Source organism: Eptatretus burgeri, chromosome 4 (genome assembly GCF_056783735.1).
Source record: "Eptatretus burgeri isolate ZD-2024b chromosome 4, Ebu_testis_v1, whole genome shotgun sequence".
NCBI classification, from domain to species: domain Eukaryota; kingdom Metazoa; phylum Chordata; class Myxini; order Myxiniformes; family Myxinidae; genus Eptatretus; species Eptatretus burgeri.
Genome location: NC_140964.1, coordinates 76984150 through 77004620, shown reverse-complemented (window position 1 = coordinate 77004620; position 20471 = coordinate 76984150). Strand labels below are relative to the sequence as shown.

At 45.8% G+C, this 20471-nt stretch overlaps 1 protein-coding gene across 1 annotated transcript in view; it reads left to right on the top strand.

Moving 5' to 3' along the window:
* ZC3H18 (zinc finger CCCH-type containing 18) overlaps positions 1-20471 on the top strand; it is a 152458-nt gene that overhangs the window by 93661 nt on the left and 38326 nt on the right. Inside the window, exons 13-14 of the mRNA XM_085878779.1 lie at positions 11591-11686; positions 11931-12296. Coding sequence (XP_085734905.1) covers positions 11591-11686; positions 11931-12296 — 462 coding nt within the window. The remainder of the gene's footprint in view (positions 1-11590; positions 11687-11930; positions 12297-20471) is intronic.

Sequence of the window (20471 nt, the reverse complement as noted above, 5' to 3'; positions counted from 1 at the left end):
GAAGAATGCCGCGATCAGAGTGTTGTCGTGTGAAAGTGAAGGTGGGCGTTGTTGTCGTTGATGTAAACAAGCTGAAATGAGCTAAGATCCTCGTCCTCTTAATGGTGACGTCATAAAAACGAATATGACGACATTGTGATGTATCAGGTTTGCGATAAATTGTCTGTGCTAACGCCCGGCTTGATTCCTGCAAACAAAATTCAAACAGCTTGCCTAGTTTCGGAGATAATGGTATAGGCGATTTCCATTTGCGGCGATATTATGACGTCAACTTTTTTTTCTTGGAAGAATTTCCAAAATCGGAGATGGTTACTGCCTGCGTGTGGGCTTTCTGCATATACATGGCAAGTTTCACGAAGATCCGATGAAAACTCTGGGTTGTGAAACAAAAATTAGGAATGACGTCATAAAAATTGATATGACGTCATAGTGATATCATGTGTGCGGTAATTCATCTCTGCTAATGCCCTGTTCAATTCCCGCAAACAGAATTTAAAAAGCTTGCCTAGTTTCGGAGAATTTTTTAGGCGATTTCCATTAGCGGAGATATTTTGACGTCATAACTTTTTTTCTAGGAGGAATTTTTCAAAATCGGATATGGTTACTGTCTGCGCAGGGTATTTTTACATATATACGCCAAGTTTCAGGAAGTTTCGATGAAAACTGTAGGCTGTGAAACAAAAAAGTCCACAAGAACAACAATGTGAGTAAGACTTGGAGATCCTCCACGAGGATCTAAAAAAGTCCACAAGAAGAAGATGAAGAACAACAACGTGAGTAAGACTTAGAGATCCTCCATGAGGATCTAACAATCCTAACTATCAAAATAACTCCGCAGCGAATGCACATTTAATTCCCATTAGATTAGGGACGGGACCCTAACTAGAAACACGTACTTACCGATATAACTGTTCTATAGGGACCTGAATGTTGAGTGCAGCAAGCTTCCAGATTCGTAACAGTATCGTGCGTGCGTGCGTGCGTGCGTGCGTGTATGTATATGCATATATCTATCTATAATTCCAGCAATCTCTGTGTGTGTCTGTGTGTGTGTGTGTCTGTGACCGCTGTTTCTCGACAACCGCTGGTCCGATCTAATTGAAACTTGCCAGGTATATTGCTGAGGACCTGTGGATGTGCCTTTTTAAGGTTTGATATTAATCGGACAAGTTCTTCCCAAGTTATGGCCATTTATTTACCACACCAATGAGAAGACAAGTTGTTGCATGGGCGTGGCCGATGGGGAAGGGAAGCTCAGCCGCGTTCGCAATTACTGATTACAACGTACGGACTTCCGGATCCATTACGGGTTACAACGTACGGACTTCCGGATAATGATGACTTCGTGTATTCTAATAATTTCTCGATTTCTTATGCTCATTTATAGATAAACACAATGCCCCAATTTATGATCGTTTTCATATTAGATGGTGCATAAATTTCGGTAACATCAGAGTGCTGGTATGCTCAGAACCAGGAAGTAATTTTTTTTTCTCTCTCTTCTCTTTTTGTTTTTCCTTGCCACGACATTGCGAAAAGGTAAAATACGTTGGCGCTAATTGAATAATTGGGTATTAAAACTAAATTGCGAATAATCGTAACTGCGAGTAATATTCGAACTTCCGGGCCACGCACGTACGGGCACTCGATAGCGAAGAAACGGCCTGCGTGGTTGTTGTTTGTTGCTCGCGGTTTGAATATTTTTTTTTTTTTTTTTTTTTTTTTACGGGCATGTACTCGTATCTATAATTCCAGCTGTGTGTGTGTGTGTGTGTGTGTGTGTGTGTGTGTGTGTGTGTGTGTGTGTGTGTGTGTGTGTGTGTGTGTGTGTGTGTGTGTGTGTGTGTGTGTGTGTGTGTGTGTGTGTGTCTACGACCGCCGTTTCTCGACAGCCACTGGTCCGAGCTAATTGATACTTGCCAGGAATATTGCTGGGGACCTGAGGATGTGGCTTTTCAAGGTTTGATATAAATCGGACAAGTGGTTCCCAAGTTATGGCCATTTATTTGTCAACCAATGACAGGACACTGTGCTATGATGTCACGAGTGTCGTCACAATCACAATTCTTTTTCTTTTTTTCTATTTTTTTGATATGATGTCACAATTGACGCTGGGGACCTGAGTATGTACCTTTTCAAGGTTTGATATCATTCTTCATCCGTTTCAACTGTTACTCAAGTGTTTACCAAGTTATGGCCATTTATGATACGGTTGGTCCGATAGAATTGAAACAATGCCCAATCCAGTTGGTTACGAGGGCGAAGGAATGAAGCTGCGCGTAGTGCACGCACAATAGAATCGGACGAAGCACGAGCTGCTCGCTTGACACGCGACGCTATGCGTGTGACAAGGCGTCGTGCAGCTGAAACGGATGAAGCATGAGCTGCTCGCTTGGCAGACAACTTTTTTGCACGTACGGGCATGCACATACAGCCACGCATGTACGGGCACGTGAGAGCGAAGGAACGGCCTGTGTGGTTGTTTCTGGCACGTGGTTTGAAAGGTTTTTTTTTTTTGCATGTACGGCCACGCACGTATGTGCAAGTATGTACGGGCACGCAAGAGCGAAGGAACGGCCTGTCTGGTTGTTTTTTCTGGCATGCGGTTTGAGTTTTTTTTGTTTGTTTTTTGCACGTACAGCCACGCACAAACGGCCACGCACGTACGGGCAAGCAAGAGCCAAGGAATGGCCTGTGTGGTTGTTTCTGGCACGTGGTTTGAGGTTTTTTTTGCACTTACTGCCACGCACTTACGGACACGCATGTACGATCAAATTGAAACTTGCCAGGAATATTGCTGGGGACCCGTGGATGTGCATTTTCAAGGTTTGATATTAATCGGACAAGCGGTTCCCACGTTACGGCCATTTATTTGCCAACCAATGACAGGACACGGTGCTATGACGTCATTATTGACATCACAATTTTTTTTTCTTTTCTTTTTTTCACGTACGGGCTCGCACCTACGGGCACGCGCGTACTATCCCGCACCTAGAGGCATGCACCTACGGGCACGCGAGAGCGAAGGAACGGCCTGTGTGGTTGTTGTTTCTTTGGTTTGAAAGTTTTTTTTTTTTTGGTTTTTTTCCCACGCACTTACGGGCATGCGAGAGCGAAGGAACGGCCTGTGTGGCTGTTGTTTCTGGCACGTGGTTTGAAAGTTTTTTTTTTTCCGCACCTACGGGCACGCACCTATACTACAGGCACGCAGGTACGGGCATGCACTAGTATGTATATATTTGTATATGTTTCTGCATATATATTTGTGTATATATATGTATATATATATATATACATATATATATATATATATATATATACATATATATATATATATATATACATATATATATACATATATATATATATATATATATATATATATACATATATATATATACATATATATATATATACATATATATATATATATATATATATATATATACATATATATATATATATATATATATATATATATATATATATATATATATATATATATATATATATATATACATATATATATATATATATATATATATATATATATATATATATATATATATATATATATATATATATATATATATATATATATATATATATATATATATATATATATATATATATATATATATATATATATATATATATATATATATATATGTATATATGTGTATATATATATATATATATATATGTATATATGTGTATATATATATATATATATATATATATATATATATATATATATATATATATATATATATATGTATATATGTATATATATTGTTACGGATCCGGGGGTGGGGAGATTCGCACCCAATTCTTGATAGCCAAGCGTTACAGATTCGGTGCCACCCTCACCACCGCCGTCTCTGGGGTTATAACGCCGGCTGGCTCGGCACAGGCCTCGGGTCACACGTCTTCAATCGCGATACCAACGTACCCCTGGACCTTATCAGTTGGGGAAATAGACCCCGGTTACAGACTGGTTTTGTCAGATGCCGAGCGTTTTCTGCCAGTCTGTAACCATTTTGGTTTTATATACCAATCGAACGGATCGTTCCTCAACGCGACACAAATTAACTCAAAGTGGCAACTTCATACGAATCAGCCAGATTTATTGGGGAACATCTGGGAACACAACACAAGCAAAGTATTCACGACAATGTTATTATCAATCTATAACCCGTTCTTAACTCGGGAACTATGGGTTTCGAGGGGGACCCTAACGAGAGATATACCTTAAACGACATGCAGACAAGACATAGACAGCATGCAGACAAGACAGAGTACTTGGTGATGTTTCATGGACGAGAGGAAAGTGTCAAAAGCACGAATGTCGCTCGTAATAAGCCGATGTCGATGAATTTGAGCCCCCAAGCTCGACCACGCCGCGTGGCAAGATGTTGCTCGTCCTCCTTTGTCGCACCGCCCACGCACGCGGCCTCCGCGCGTTCAGACCCCACGAGGTGGACTGCACCAGACCGTCAGGTCGATGGTGGGTTTCAGCTGGTTTCTCACAAGGTCCAGCATACAAGTCCAGGCCTGGCTTGTTCACCAGGCCTCCTTCACGAAGCAGATCGCAGACAGACACAGCCGTCCCCCACACAGCAGATCACGACTCCCACCAGTCGTCTCTCATCCAGCCGATGGCAGACAGACCTCATGCAGTCCTTTCCTTTGGCCCTGGCTCGCTTCTCCAGGCCACAGAAGGCAGATCCGGCATGCCCAGGTTCAGTTTCTCTCTCTGCAGAATCACCACTGTATTTCCTTTCTTTCTGCTCGCCTCCAAAAACCGACTGCAGTTTTTGTACTTCTCCCAAAACTGAACTAATCCAAGAAGTCTCCGTTCGCTGCCCACCGGCTCCTCCCCTTAGTTTCACTTCCTCTTTTCAGCGCTCGTGGCCTCTCAGTTTCACTTCCTCTTTTTGGCCACTCCCCCTCTCTGCACTGGGCGGGGACTATTGTCCGGAGAGAGGAAGGAAGAAGAAGAAGTTCTCGGTACTCCACCACTGTACGAACAATAAACATGTATCCTGCATCTCCCGACACGCATGTAGCGTCCATTTACCGAACAACCTGACCAAACATGCATTTAATGGGGGGTCTGGGCTAATCCTATATTTAATAGCCTACTAATAGTGGGGCAACTTAGCATAACAATTGTGCATTTTGTGAGGAAAGCACCAAATTTGGCACACTGGTAGCCTGTCATATTATGAACAGATTTGGATATTGGGCCATCTCAAAATTTTTGATGGCAGTGGAAAATGGCTGCCACAGCCATCAGCGGCTGAATTTGAGATGGCCCAATATCCAAATCTGTTCATAATATGATAGGCTACTAGTGTGCCAAATTTGGTGCTTTCCTCACAAAATGCACAATTGTTCTGCTATATTTATCTAAGTTGCCCCACGATAAGGGCCATTTCCGCAACAATATGTATATATTTGTATATACATTGGGGAGAACAAGTATTTGATACACTGCCGATTTTGCAGGTTTTCCCACTTACAAAGCACGTAGAGGTCTGTAATTTTTATCATCGGTGCACTTCAACTGTGAAAGACGGAATCTAAAACAAAAATCCTGAAAATCACATTGTATGATTTTTAAATAATTAATTTGCATTTTATTGCATGAAATAAGTATTTGATACATCAGAAATACAGAACTTAATATTTGGTCCAGAAACCTTTGTTTGCAATTACAGAGATCAGACGTTTCCTATAGTTCTTCACCAGGTTTGCACAGACTGCAGCAGGAATTTTGGCCCACTCCTCCATACAGATCTTCTCCAGATCCTTCAGGTTTCGGGGCTGTCGCTGGGCAACACAGACTTTCAGTTCCCTCCAAAGATTATCTATTGGGTTCAGGTCTGGAGACTGGCTCGGCCACTCCAGGACCTTGAGATGCTTCTTACGGAGCCACTCCTAAGTTGCCCTGGCTGTGTGTTTCGTGTCTTTGTCATGCTGGAAGACCCAGCCACGCCCCATCTTCAATGCTCTTGTTGAGCGAAGGAGGTTGTTGGCCAAGATCTAGCGATACATGGCCCAATCCATCCTCCCGTCAATACGGTGCAGTCGTCCTGTCCCCTTTGCAGAAAAGCATCCCCAAAGAATGATGTTTCCACCTCCATGCTCCACGGTCGGGATGGTGTTCTTGGGGTTGTACTCATCCTTCTTCTTCCTCCAAACACGGCGAGTGGAGTTTAAACCAAAAAGCTCTATTTTGGTCTCATCAGACCACATGACCTTCTCCCATTCCTCCTCTGGATCATTCAGATGGTCATTGGCAAACTTCAGACGGGCCTTGACATGCGCTGGCTTGAGCAGAGGGACCTTGCGTGCGCCGCAGGATTTTAATCCATGACGGCATAGTGTGTTACTTATGGTTTTCTTTGATACTGTGGTCCCAGTTCTCTTCAGGTCATTGACCAGGTCCTGCCGTGTAGTTCTGGGCTGATCCCTCACCTTTCTCATGATCATTGAGGCTCCACGAGGTGAGATCTTGCATGGAGCCCCAGACCGAGGGAGATTGACTGTTATCTTGAACTTCTTCCATTTTCTAATAATTGCGTTAACAGTTGTTGCCTTCTCACCAAGCTGCTTGCCTATTGTCCTGTAGCCCATCCTAGCCTTGTGCAAGTCTACAATTTTGTCCCTGATATCCTTAGACAGCTCTCTGGTCTTGCCCATTGTGGAGAGGTTGGAGTCTGATTGAGTGTGGACAACTGTCTTTTATGCAGATAACGAGTTCAAACAGGTGCAGTTAATACATGTAATGAGTGGAGAATGTGAGCGCTTCTTTAAGACAAAACTAACAGGTCTGTGAGAGCCGGAATTCTTCCTGGTTGGTAGTTGATCAAATACTTATTTTATGCAATAAAATGCAAATTCATTATTTAAACATCATACAATGTGATTTTTCAGGATTTTTGTTTTAGATTCCGTCTTTCACAGTTGACGTGTCCCTATGATAAAAATTACAGACCTCCACGTGCTTTGTGGGAAAACCTGCAAAATCAGCAGTGTATCAAATACTTGTTCTCCCCACTGTATGTATATATATATATATATATATATATATATATATATATATATATATATATATATATATATTTGTAAATTTTTTTGGTATTTATATCTGTGTATGTGTATGTGTATATATATATATATATATATATATATATATATATATATATATATATATATATATATATATATATATATATATATAATAAATGGACATGCGGGTGGTTGGAGTGTCATTGGAAGATGTGGAGGATAGAGTGAAATGGAGACGGTTGATCCGCTGTGGCGACCCCTAAATGGAGCAGCCGAAAGAAGAAGATATATTTGTATATATATTCGTATATATATGTATATATGTATATATGTATATATATATATATATATATATATATATATATATATATATATATATATATATATATTTTTTTTTTTTCAGTCTATGTATATATATGTATTTCCAATTTTCAGCTTTGCCCAACACCTGGTCGTCTGATGGTTATACGGAGAACTGGAGAGGCCTACAAGCCACAGTGTCTCACACCCACTGTGAAATTTGGTGGAGGATCGGTGATGATCTGGGGGTGCTTAAGCAAGGCTGGAATTGGGCAGATTTGTCTTTGTAAAGGACTCCTGAATCAAGCCACGTACAAGGTTGTCCTGGAAGAACACTTGCTTCCTTCTGCTTTGACAATGTTCCCCAACTCTGAGGATTGGTTTTTCCAGCAGGAAAATGCTCCATGCCACACAGCCAGGTCAATCAAGGTGTGGATGGAGGACCATCAGATCAAGACCCTGTCATGGCCAGCCCAATTTCCAGACCTGAACCCCAATGAAAACCTCTGGTATGTGATCAAGCGGAAGATGGATGGTCACAAGCCATGAAATAAAGCCGAGCTGCTTGAATTTTTGCGCCAGGAGTGGCATAAAGTCACCCAACAGCAATGTGAGAGACTGGTGGGGAGCATGCCAAGACACATGAAAGCTGTGATTGAAAATCAGGGTTATTCCACAAAATATTGATTTCTCAACTCTTCCTAAGTTAAAACATTAGTATTACGAATTTCGCCCGCCCGGCGTGCGATCGGCCACGTAACCCTAATCGGGGCGCGTCGCCCACCGGAACGGACAATTCAGTCATGACCCTCTTGGAACTACCGCCAAGGAGCGAGCCACGGGTGGGGGTTTAACCTCACCACAACCCAGTCCGCATTCTACCCGCGCGAAATAGGGTGAATCGCCGAATGTCGATATACCTAAGTACCCGTGTGGGTAGCGTACCGAGGAGTTGTACCACGCCGCAGGTCGACTCCGGACACGAACCGCTTAAGCCGCTTGTTCCGTGCTGCAGGGATAACCGAGCGGAGTTATTGTCGACCTTGACGTTTCGTGATTATTTATTGGGTGTCTACACCCACTACCAATCCCTTACGTGATGCAAGATGGAACTTTCAAACAAAGGAAAGGACGCAACGAAACAGGAAACAGTTCAACAAGCAAGGACATTTATTATAACACACAAGCAAGGGGCAGTCATGCAATTTACAGGCAATGCAATGAAAATTAATCGTGCACGGGACGGGGACAAAGACACGAGCAAGGCAAAAGCACGACAACCGACTATTAGTTATTCTTTACGAGCATTTAAATAAACTGTTTTACTTATGGAGACTGGCGCCACAAACACACATACAAAACCCCGAAAAGAATATGGTCACTTGCCTTTGGGCCGTTGAGTCCTCCTCCCACGACCGTCGGCGTGGTCGTGCCTGGCCCCGACTCCTCTCGCGGTCTGCGAGCTCTCTCCGGCACTCCTCGCCCAAACGCGCAGGTCCGCCACACCACCGGCGCTGCCGCGTCTCCCGTCCGTGCCTCCTTGGACAGGCCGCCCGCCAAACCGTGAGCACAGGACCAGGATGAGAGAAGAGGGATTGAGATCCACACGGAAGGAGAAGAAGAAGAAAAAGGAGCAAGCACCCTACGCGCGTCCGCCCTTTATGGGGCGGGGCTCCGCCCTGTGCTCCGCCCCGTTCTCGGCTCCACCTCTCTTTGAGGCGTTTCCAGAAAGCTCTCGAAGGGGGGCGTGCCCCCACTCCGACCGCCTCACGCCGTGCATCCACCAATCGGGAGCGACCTGCCCCACCCCTCCCCTTCACACCCCAAGCATGGTGGGGGGATTCAGGCGGGGAAATTAGGTGGGGAAAACCCCACAGGCGTTGTTGGGTTTTTTTCTCCACGCGCCGTACGCCCGCATTCTCGGACCCTTTCCAACGCGGAAAGGGTTGTAGCATGGTCCGTGGAGAACAGCGTTCGGAGTGCGGGAAGTGGCGAAGGTGGTGCTGTTGTCTGTTTGATCCAAAATAACGATCAAACAGAAAAATGGCTAACTCAAAGCGTCGCAGCCCAGATGAATCACACATCTTCCCTCTAAACAACGGGTGTGGACTAACGACACATGAACTTATCGATATATCTCACCTGAGGCCCTTTCTGGTGCATTGCAAATTTCCACAGCCGTAACAGTATTGTGTTGTTTAAAAATGAATATGAACTTGTTTTGTTTGTATTATTTGAGGTCTGAAAACACTGATTCTTTGTTGTTATTTTGACCAGTTGTCATTTTCTGCAAATAAATGCTCTAAATGACAATATTTTTATTCGGAATTTGGGAGAAATGTTGTCTGTAGTTTATAGAATAAAACAAAAATGTTCATTTTACTCAAACACATACCTATAAATAGTAAAACCAGAAAAACTGATAATTTTGCAGTGGTCTCTTAATTTTTTCCAGAGCTGGAAATGTTTGTATAAACTAGTACGTGCCCGTAAAAAAAAAAAAGAATAAATAAATATTCCAACCGCGAGCAAGAAACAACAACCACACAGGCCGTTTCTTCGCTCTCGCGTGCCCATACGTGCGTGGCCTGGAAGTTCGCATATCACAGTTGCGATTATTCGCAATTTAGGTTTTAATGGCCAATTATTCAATTGGCAACAACGTATTTTACCTTTTCGCAATGTCATGGCAAGGAAAAACAAAAAGAGAAGAGAGAAAAAATATTTACTTCCTGGTTCGGAGCATACCAGCACTCTGGATGTTACCGAAATTTATGCACCGTCTAATATGAAAACGATCATAACTTGGGGCATTGTGTTTATCTATAAATGCGCATAAGAAATCGAGAAATTATTGGAATACACAAAGTCATCACTCTCCGGAAGCCTGTACGTTGTAACCCGTAATGGGGAACGTGACTGAGCTTCCCTTCCCCATCGGCCACGCCCACGCAATAACGTGTCTTGTCATTGGTTTGGAAAATAAATGGCCATAACTTCGGAAGCACTTGTCTGATTAATATCAAACCTTGAAAAGGCACATCCTCAGGTCCCCAGCAATATATCTGGCAAGTTTCAATTAGATCGGACCAGCGGTTGTCGAGAAACAGCGGTCACACACACACACACACACACACACACACACACACACACACACACACACACACACACACACACACACACACACACATATATTACTTTTTGCATTTATTTATTTAATTGGTTCCCTTGTATATAAAATCTACACATTGATCTCGAGTTGAGTTAGAGCAAGCAAGTCATGTTTTCTTCTCATCTCTGCTGTCCTTTTTTTTTTTTTTGTGCTTTGCTCAAAAATATTTTCTTCTGGTATATTACGTTGCATCTTGGCAAGAACATTTTGATCATAAACTAAGCAGAAAATTTGTTAGGCATTTTTTATAGACGTCAGAACTTCCACGTTTATGTAGAGCTATTTCTAAGACCATTTGATTTACATTTCATTCAGGTGGAAGCTGGATGCAGTTAGACCCAGTGCACTTTTCATGAAGAGATCCAGCAAATTAATGGGATTCTCAGATCCACATGCCCCTACCCCTGCACGCTGGTTTTTTTTTTTTTTTTACCTCTTTTTCCATTGATCTCATAAACCACATGCAGGAGAGACATTAGTCAACGCCAGTGCCATTTAATGTGATTTTTCCACGGAGATTGATGAAAAATGTACAAATACATCTGGTATATGGGATTTGAACCTGGGTTACGAGCATCATGAGCCTTTGGTTCAGATGAGAACATCAAACGGACCGACGCCTGTCGGTCTAAATGCAGCAAGATCTTTCATCATGCTGAATGGCTCAGGAATTCCTGAAATTGCTTTCAATGGACAGATATATCTTGAGAGTCATGGTTAACATCTACTGCATTACATCTTTGCCCTTAACCCTGGTTCAGTTTGCAGTTTGCTCATGTGAAGCTGTCTTATTTTTGTAAGCCATCTGTATAAAGACAAGCAGGTGTCATTTGAACACCTTTTGACGATATGAGGTGGCAATATAGAATGCCCTTTAAATTCTCCTTGAGTACTTTCTCAGCTTCCCGTTTCACCAATTTTGTGCGGGTCTCATCTGCTTTTTGGAATAATTTTGTTTACATGTTGAAAATTACTTGAGATTCTATTTTATTTTGCTCTTTCCTTTATTTTATTTTTATATATTTTGTTCTCTCTGTACAGGTCGCGGTCCTTTTCTCCCTCTTCCTCTCGTTCCATTACACCACCTCGCACACGCACCATCAAGGGGAAACGTCAGGAAGGACCGCCCGGCGCTGGGTGAGGTTCTCAGCTCGCATGGTCCTTGCATTGGCTTTCTCTGTTTTCATATTTTTTTTAAGCCATGAGGAACCATTGATCAAGCTCACCCAGCGCCTTGGCTTTCGTGGCGAGAGCTGTGCTTGCCCCACTCAATCTGATTGTTTATTTTGCTTTGATGTTTGCTTGCCATTCCAGTAATTTTTTTTTTCTTTGTCTCTGCCTATCTCACGATCCTCTCCACGTTTAAAAATGTATGTTATAGGGAAGCGAAGCGTGCCTTGCCGAGTGGCAAGGTCTCACCACCTGCTGTGAAAAAGCCACCTTCAGCTGCTTTACGGCAACCCCCAGCTGGTCAGCCATCGGCTTCTGGTGTACAAAAAGGTGCTGCTCTGGCTGCGAAAGTTGCTGCAGAAGCTCGACCAGCCCCTCCAGTTCCGTCTGAAGAGGGACGTCCTACAAAGGGTAATACCGATCCCTTGACCAAGGCAGCAGACGTTGTACCTCCAGCACAGCCAAGTGACAAGGCAGAAGTTAGGGACGGCAGGGCGAAGGAGAGGGGATCACCTGGGCGCTCACCACCAAAACGATATGGGAAAGTGGAATGGACCAATCAAAAACAGCCACAGAGGTTGGTGCAATAATATAATGCTGATGTGAATAATTGTTCTGTTAAGAGGAGTGTGTGAGTGTGTGAGTGTGTGAGTGTGTGTGTGTGTGTGTGTGTGTGTGTGTGTGTGTGTGTGTGTGTGTGTGTGTGTGTGTGTGTGTGTGTGTGTGTGTGTGTGTGTGTGTAAAATATATGCTGTCACAACCTGCTATTTGCGGATTCGCTGCCCATGGGCCCGTGATTCTTGGGTCATAAAGTGTGACCTGTGATCATAAAGTGCGATTGATATACAGCGCTCCCTCACCTATCGCTGTTAATGCGTTCCAGACCTACCCGTGATAGGTGAAGCTGCGAAGTCGAAACCACATATTTATTTAATTATTTAAATATATTTAAACACATTTTCAACGTATTTTAAACCATTATACAGCATCCACACACTCTTATTAACCTTCCCCACACACATTTAATCAGTTATTTGAAATTAAAAAAATTAAAAAATTTTCATCGGAAATGCGACTTCATGGGGCTGCAAAGCTGAAGACCAAAAATAATTTTCAAAATACTATATTGTACTATAAAATATGAAAAAACGTATTATGGGTACTGACCTATGAAGATATGTATATGTATGTATATATATATATATATATATATATATATATATATATATATATATATATATATATATATATGTGTATGTATGTATGTGTGTATGTATGTATGTATATATATATATATGTGTATGTATGTATGTATGTATGTATATATATATGTGTATGTATGTATGTGTATATGTATGTATATATATGTGTATGTATGTATGTGTATATGTATGTATGTATATATGTATGTATATATATATATATATATGTATGTATATATATGTATGTTTTGTTTTTTTTCATAAATTTTTTGTTTTTTTTAAAAACATATATACGAGGTGTGTTCAAAAAGTATCCAACCTTAATTTTTCGTGCGTAAACAAATGAAGCTCGGGAGGCGTGGTTTGGTGCACGTACGTAGGCGATCCTAATTCGTATGTGTGAATATTTTCCCGCCTGCAGAAGCTGTCAATCTCAGACAGACTGCCGATGAGTGAGGAAGTGTAAGTGAGCACCGTCGGATTTTCCTTTTTGACAAAATGACGCAAAAACTTGAACAACGCTACTGCATCAAATTTTGTGTAAAGCTTGGCGATTCCCAAGTGGAAACGATCCAAAAGATTCAACAGGCCTTCGGGAACGAAGCAATGGGCACCACGCAGATAAAAGAGTGGTACAACCGCTTCAAAGATGGTCGCACATCAGTGGAAAGTGAAGCACGTTCTGGTAGGCCCTCTACATCCCGAAATGAGATCGTCATTGACCAAGTGAGGACCCTTCTCATGCAGGATCGTCGAATCATGATCAGAGAACTTGCAGACGAGGCGGGCGTCAGCATTGGATCCGTTCATTCCATTGTGACTGAGGATTTGGGCTTAAGGAGAATCTCAGCGAAGTTCGTGCCAAAGCTGCTAACGATCGAGCAGAAGCAACTCCGTTTGGAGATCCCACTGGACATGCTGGAGACTGTGAACAGCGATCCCAACTTCTTCAACACAGTGATCACTGGCGATGAGACCACAGTGATCCGTCATTTTGTAAAAAATGAAAATCCAACGGCGCTCACTTACACTTCCTCACTCATCGGCGGTCTGTCGGCGACTGACAGCTTCTGCAGGCGGGAAAATATTCACGCATACGAATTAGGATTGCCTACATACGTGCACCAAACCACGCCTCCCGAGCTTCATTTGTTTACGCACGAAAAATTAAGGTTGGATACTTTTTGAACACACCTCGTATATACGTTTTGAACCACTGACTTGCTGATATTAAAGAACGGTACCTTCCGGGTGACGTAGAAAGCTGAACTTTTGCACGCCGATGGACATCGAAGCCAATACACTGGAGGAAAAGAAAAATCGCAGAACCATCGCAAACCATCCATTAATGAAAATATAAATATATGAAAAATCAAATGCAGGTGAGCGACCCGAGACAATGGGGAAGCCCAGTTCGTATGCTTACACAAAGTGTAAGGCACACCCCGCTAGTACATATATATTGTTTCGGCTGTGGAAATTCGCATTACACCATAAAGGGCCCTCAGGTGAGATATCTCCATAGGTTCATGTGTAGTTAGCCCAAACCCGTTGTATAGACGGAATTTATGTGATTCATCCGGGCTGCGACGCTTTGAGTTAGCCATTTTTTCTTTTCCTATTTTTATTTTGGTGCACAAAACAACAACGAACATTGCCACAATCAACATATCCACGATCACTCCATTCACTCCACGACGCCAACAATCACTCCACTCGCGCCACGACGCCACCTTCCACAACTGCGCTACCACCATCTTCACCACTTGCCGTTCATCGAGCATCGTGCGGTCACGATCTCCGCGGGATGGATGGAGGAGCAGAGTGGCAGCGGCAGCAACCAGTGCGTGAAGGGGCATCTCCCGCCAAGATCTCCTGCCAAAAACGCCCGTGCAAACATCTCCCGCCCAAAACACCCGCGCGAACATTTCCCGCTTGAATCTCGTTCCCCTCTCCACCCAAGTGAGGAGAGGGAGGGAGGGTGGCGTGTCCTCTCCCGATTGGCGGGTGCGCGATGTGACGTGTCCGAACGGGGTGGGCGCGGGGCGGAGAGAGGGGGAAGGACCTCCCTACAAAAGGCGTGGACAGAGAGAGTTCTGGAGGGCAGCTCGGAACTGGGGGGATCGTTCAAAACTGGAGGGCAGCTCGGAACTGAGAGGATTTGTCGACTGAGGAGACAAACCGGTCGACCATTCGCGCAGGTACTTAGGTAGATCGAATTTGGCGAGCAACCCTATCCTGCGCGGGTGAGCAATTAGCACGATCGTGGTGAGGTTAAACCCCCACCCGTGACTAGCTCCCGGCGATGTTCCGAGAGGGTCACGACTGAATTGTCCGTCCGGTGGGCGACGTGCCGCAATTCGAGTTACTTGGCCGTTCGCATGCCAGCGGGCGCGAATTCGCAAATATATATATATATATATATATATATATATATATATATATATATATATGTATATATATATATATATATATATATATGTATATGTATATATATATCTATATATATATATATATTGTTACGGCTGTGGAAATTCACATTACACCATAAAGGGCTCGTAGGTGAGATATCTCTAAGTTCATGTGTAGTTAGCCCAATCCCGTTGTATAGAGGGAATTTATGTGATTCATCCGGGCTGCGACGCTTTGAGTTAGCCATTTTTTCTGTTCTATCTTTATTTTGAACCAACCACGTCTCAGCCGCCATCACACAACAACCACGCCACCGCCACCATCTACGCTCCCACATCATCGCATCACCGCCATTCCCAAACGGCACCATAACCATCAAACCACCACCGAAAACCCTCCACCACCTTCACCTCTCTCCTTCTACGGCCGTTCCCGTACCACCTGTGAACACTGAACGCCGGGCTGTCTCGGGCCCGTTCGGCGTTTGGTGCCGAGCGCACCGAGCGGCGAGTGCAAATGGCGGCCTTTCCGAGGGGAAAATTTGGATCAGAAACGCTTCATGCCCACTTCTCCTCCGTCCAATTGGCGAGTGCGTGGCGGCTTGGCCCCGCCTCCAGGCACGTGTAGGCGAATTGCGTATATGCAAATTTTAGTATCAAGAGAGGTTCACGCCCATTTTTGCCCGACCAATGGCTGACCGGGGGGGGCGGCGTGGCCCCGCCTCCAATCGCGTTCTGATCCTAAAATTTGCATATTGGCTTCTCCTGCCCGCCTATAAAAAGGCGAGCGCAAGGCGAATTGAGAGTAGAGTCGGTCGGGTGAGGAGAGTGCGGAACTGAGAAGAGTTGCAGGAAGAGTTGAGTTCTGGAGTTACCTGAAGAGGGTCGTCGAGAAGTGGCTGTTGGGGACGCGTTGCGTTGCGTTGCGTTGGTGAAGTTGAGGCGAGTGCGCGCGGTGGAACTGCAGGCAAGGGAGCTCGCGTCCCAGGCGAGAAGGACGGCGGTCGGCGATGAGGTTACGGTGTAGGGGATCGCTCGTCTCGTCGTGGGACCCAAGCCAGCCAGCCATTCCCCTCCCCCAGGGCATCAACAATTCCCCCTTTCCCCCACGCTGAGATAGTGCAAAAGGGGGCCCCGTTCCCACCCCACCCCAAACGTCGTGCCAACGAAACCCGCCAAGGAGCACGGAGTCGGGGCATAGCCGCGCGGCCACATTTGCGTCACGAGGACGCGGGTAGGACCCCCCCGGTCTCGCGGACCTGGCCGCTCCTCTAGGTCCCGCGCACATTTGTCCGACAGGCCTGTCTGCCTCCTTGTCTATGAGGGTGGCTTCTTTTCTTTGCTTTTGTGTAAATGTGTGTTGGCGCCGTCAGTAAAGTAAAACTGTACAAGTGTTGCCGTGTGTGCGCGTTGTCGGGATTAACTCTGCGTCGTTGTTGCTTTTTTGTTTTGGTTGCTTTATGTGCATTTTGACTGTATGGCTGTATATACATGCTTTCCGTGTGCCGGGAAATAAATGTGCATTGTGTGAACTGTTTTCCCGTTTCGCTTTTAATTGACTCTCCATCCTGCTTCACGTAAAGGGTTCGTAGTGGGTGCAAAACACCCGGTAAATAATCTGAACCGTCGAGGTTGACGATAACACCGCTCGGTTATTCCGATAGTACGGAACGGGCCGCCCAAGCGGCTCGTGTCCGGAGTCGACCTGCAGCGAGGTACGATCGCCCGGTTGACCATTCGCGCAGGTATTTAGGTAGATCGAATTTGGCAAGCGACCCTATCCCGCGTGGGTGGGCAATTGGCACGATAGTGGTGAGGTCGAAAGGCCCACCCGTGACTGGCTCCGGGCGATAGTTCCCGGAGGGTCACGACTGAATTGTCCGTCCGGTGGGCGACGTTCCGCGATCCGAGTTACGTGGCCGTTCGCACCCCGGCGGGCGTGAATTCGCAACACTGGTGTCAGGTCGTGGGATACGAACCCATCCCCCTCCTCGCGACACTGGTGTCAGAGAGCGGGAAACAAACTCTCCCGTCTTCAGCTAAATTCACGGGGAATCGGTTCAGGGGTGAGAGAAGCGACCCCCCGTTCCCTCCAAATTACGAGCAATTTAAAATTAACCCCTTACGAGAAATAAGATGGAGTCTCAAGGCGAGCAGGAGCCGGGGGTCGTAGAAATGGATGTAGAATTGTTAGAATCCATGGCCCTGGATGGAGACCCCGAGCAGGAAATGTTGGTTGTGCAGGAACAAGAAAAGCCCCCAACTGAACCCAAAGCTCCAAATGAGCGCAGTGGCTGGGGTGGCGGACGAACGCCCCCCACGTGCGAATTCGCCCATGGATCGGACGTGGAAATGTTTGAGGCATTGATGATCAAGATGGATACAAACACAAATGAAATGAAAAACGAAATGAAGGCGAATTTTAAGGAACTGCGGGGTGAGATGCAGCGAATAGGCCGTGGCCTGCAGGCAGGCATAATGGCAATGGCAAGAAGCGAAACGTGGGCAGTGGAGCTCAAAATGGCGACGCCACGTGTGGGAGCGAACGAGCTGGGAGGGAGTGCAACGGTTGTCAGGCCCGCATTGGAGGCGGGTGAGGGAAAAATAATTTGGGGGACGTGTTGGGCGAGAAGCGTGAAGGTGACTGAGGAAGTGACGGTGACACAGAGGGAAAAACTAAATGGGGTGACCGAAACGTGTGAGACGAGACACGAGGTGACGACGGAAAGAATAAAAGAAATAACAGAGACACGGGAGGTAGAAACGGTAGAGGGAAGACTACACGATAAGGACGGGGTTGGGGACGAGCACACACACACAGAGTTAGTGGAGGACGATGAGGGTGAGCTCGCGGAGCGTGTCGGGACCTGGTGCGAGCAGCTGGATAGCCTCCTCCAGGAACGAGGGGAGGGAGTATGCCCCCTTGAGGTGACTCACGACCAGGCGGGTTCGGTCGTGCTTTGCGAGGTCGAGGGGAGGCGTGCTGCGAACGGGTGCATGCCGAGCTTGGGGGGTATAGAGGCCCCGGAACCCCTAGAGTAGACACGAATCCCCAGTGTGGTTGTCCCGGTGTGTGTGGTGAAAGGTGTGAGTGCGGCCCCATGTGTGAGTGGTATGGTGGCAAGTGTGCCGAAGTACGTGCTTCCCAGCACGCCGTGTGTGGATGAGGCACCGCGTGTGAGTGTCACCGCGTGTGTGAGTGAATGGCCGAGTGCAAGGGAGACCGTGTGTGTGAGAGAGTGGTACGTGAGGGAGATGACGGTCGGCATGCGGGAGCACGCAGCCGCATCTCCCGGGGTGAATCTGATGGAGTGGTGTATGGGCTTCGTGACACGCAGGTGTGCGTGGGTTGAATGACGGCGACAAATGAGGGACAAGGGCCGAATAGCGGCCGTAGCTATTTTGGGGACCGTGCCGGGTTTACACGGCGGCGAGCCCGAGGTCCGTGCTGTGCGACGCACGAGGCCCCCACGTGCTTGGCTGCGGGAGTGAAGCCCGGTCCGGAAACGCCAGCGGTGGATTTGCCGATCCCGCGGACGGACAAAGTTTAGGTAGGTAAACGGATTTGGACCGGACGGGTTCTCCACGCGAGCTTGTGTTAAGCTCCAACGGGCAGAGCACATTTGTTCGTGTGGGGAACCCCTCGAGACGTGAGGCTTGTGTTTTTTTTTATTATGCGCCGGGTGACGTCATGGCTACGTGTATGGTTGGAATCCGGCAGAAGGGTGAATCCCTGCCGGATGGTACCGTCCAAGAGGGACAAGGGACGCGAACAGCTGCCATGACGTCGCGCCACAGGTGCGCGGCTGTGAATTGCCGTGCTGGTGCGCAGGTTGCAGGTTGCCGCGCTGGTGCTGCGCAATTTGAAAAAAAGAAAAAAAAAAAGCAAGCCTCGCTTTCGGGTGAACAGGATTCCCTGGGCAGGGGTGGAAGACCCCCTTGTCCAGGGCACAGGATGGAACTAGTTAGGGGGAAGGGTTAGCTTAGTTAGACCGGCTTCATGGGGCAGGGGTAAGTCCTCATGGGGCCCGTGGAATGGATTAGGTAGAGGGATTGTAGCCAGATCAAGGATGGAAAAATGGGATATTTGGAGACATGGACAGACTGTGGAAGTGTAGTGGGGATGTAGCTTAGCTACGTCGTGTTAAATGGAACGTGCTATTGGTTTAAGGGACGACGTCGGAGCACGAGTTAGTTAGGGGAAGTAGTCAGAAGGATGGCTGAGTTCAGCGATGTGTGTTCGGGTGGTTCACAATATAATGGTATAAGTAAAAGTTTTCCAAATTTTGCCAGATCGCATTTTGCCTTGTTCCAATTGACATTTTGAACATCTGTACCAAAAATTGAGCCAATAGGACACCAGTAAGGGGTGGCACACTTTTTCACAATTTTTATTGCTCAACCTCAGCTCTATGGACAGTTGCGGAACTTACTGAGTAATTGCTAACATCATGTCCCAAGCTCTTTGCTGTCACTATGAAGGATGCATCAGCCTGACGATTGGATAGACCCTCTCTGTCCCATGTTGTTGTCAATGAAGCAACAAGTACTTCAGATGAGCCTCGCTTCTTTAATCCTGCATGTGAGATATGGCTGGGCTTGGCAGGCGTTGCCCTGTAAGCGAACTCTTCGTCTGAACCATCTTCAGAGGGTGTTGATGAATCTTGTCCAACTTCTTCCCTCAATCGAGATAGCGTGTGAGTACCTCGGATACACTTCTGTTTTGCCATTGTTTCTGCACTGTGTTCAGCTCTTGCGTTTCTCTCAGCTTCTCTTGCCCTCTTTCTCTTATCCTTCCCTTGCTGAACCTTGTCTACACATCCAAAAGAGCATGACATCTGGTCTTCTCTTTGGCGCCTTAGAAATTCTTTGTCTTCTTCGGGGATCTTCAGGTCGAATATGTTTGCTGCAGCAATATCGAAGAGGTCCTGAAGATCCCCTAGCCAATTTTCACGACATAAAAGAGCTCCATCCATCTCTCTGTTTTTCTCTTTTATTAGTTTCTTGTACTCCGCATACAGCTTCTTGATCTTTTTTCGAAGATTGGCATCCGTCATTGTCGGTAAACTGGCTCTCTCCCATATCTTCTTTCCTTCATCCATTGTTGCTGTTGTGGCCTTTGATAATGCCTTCACCTCT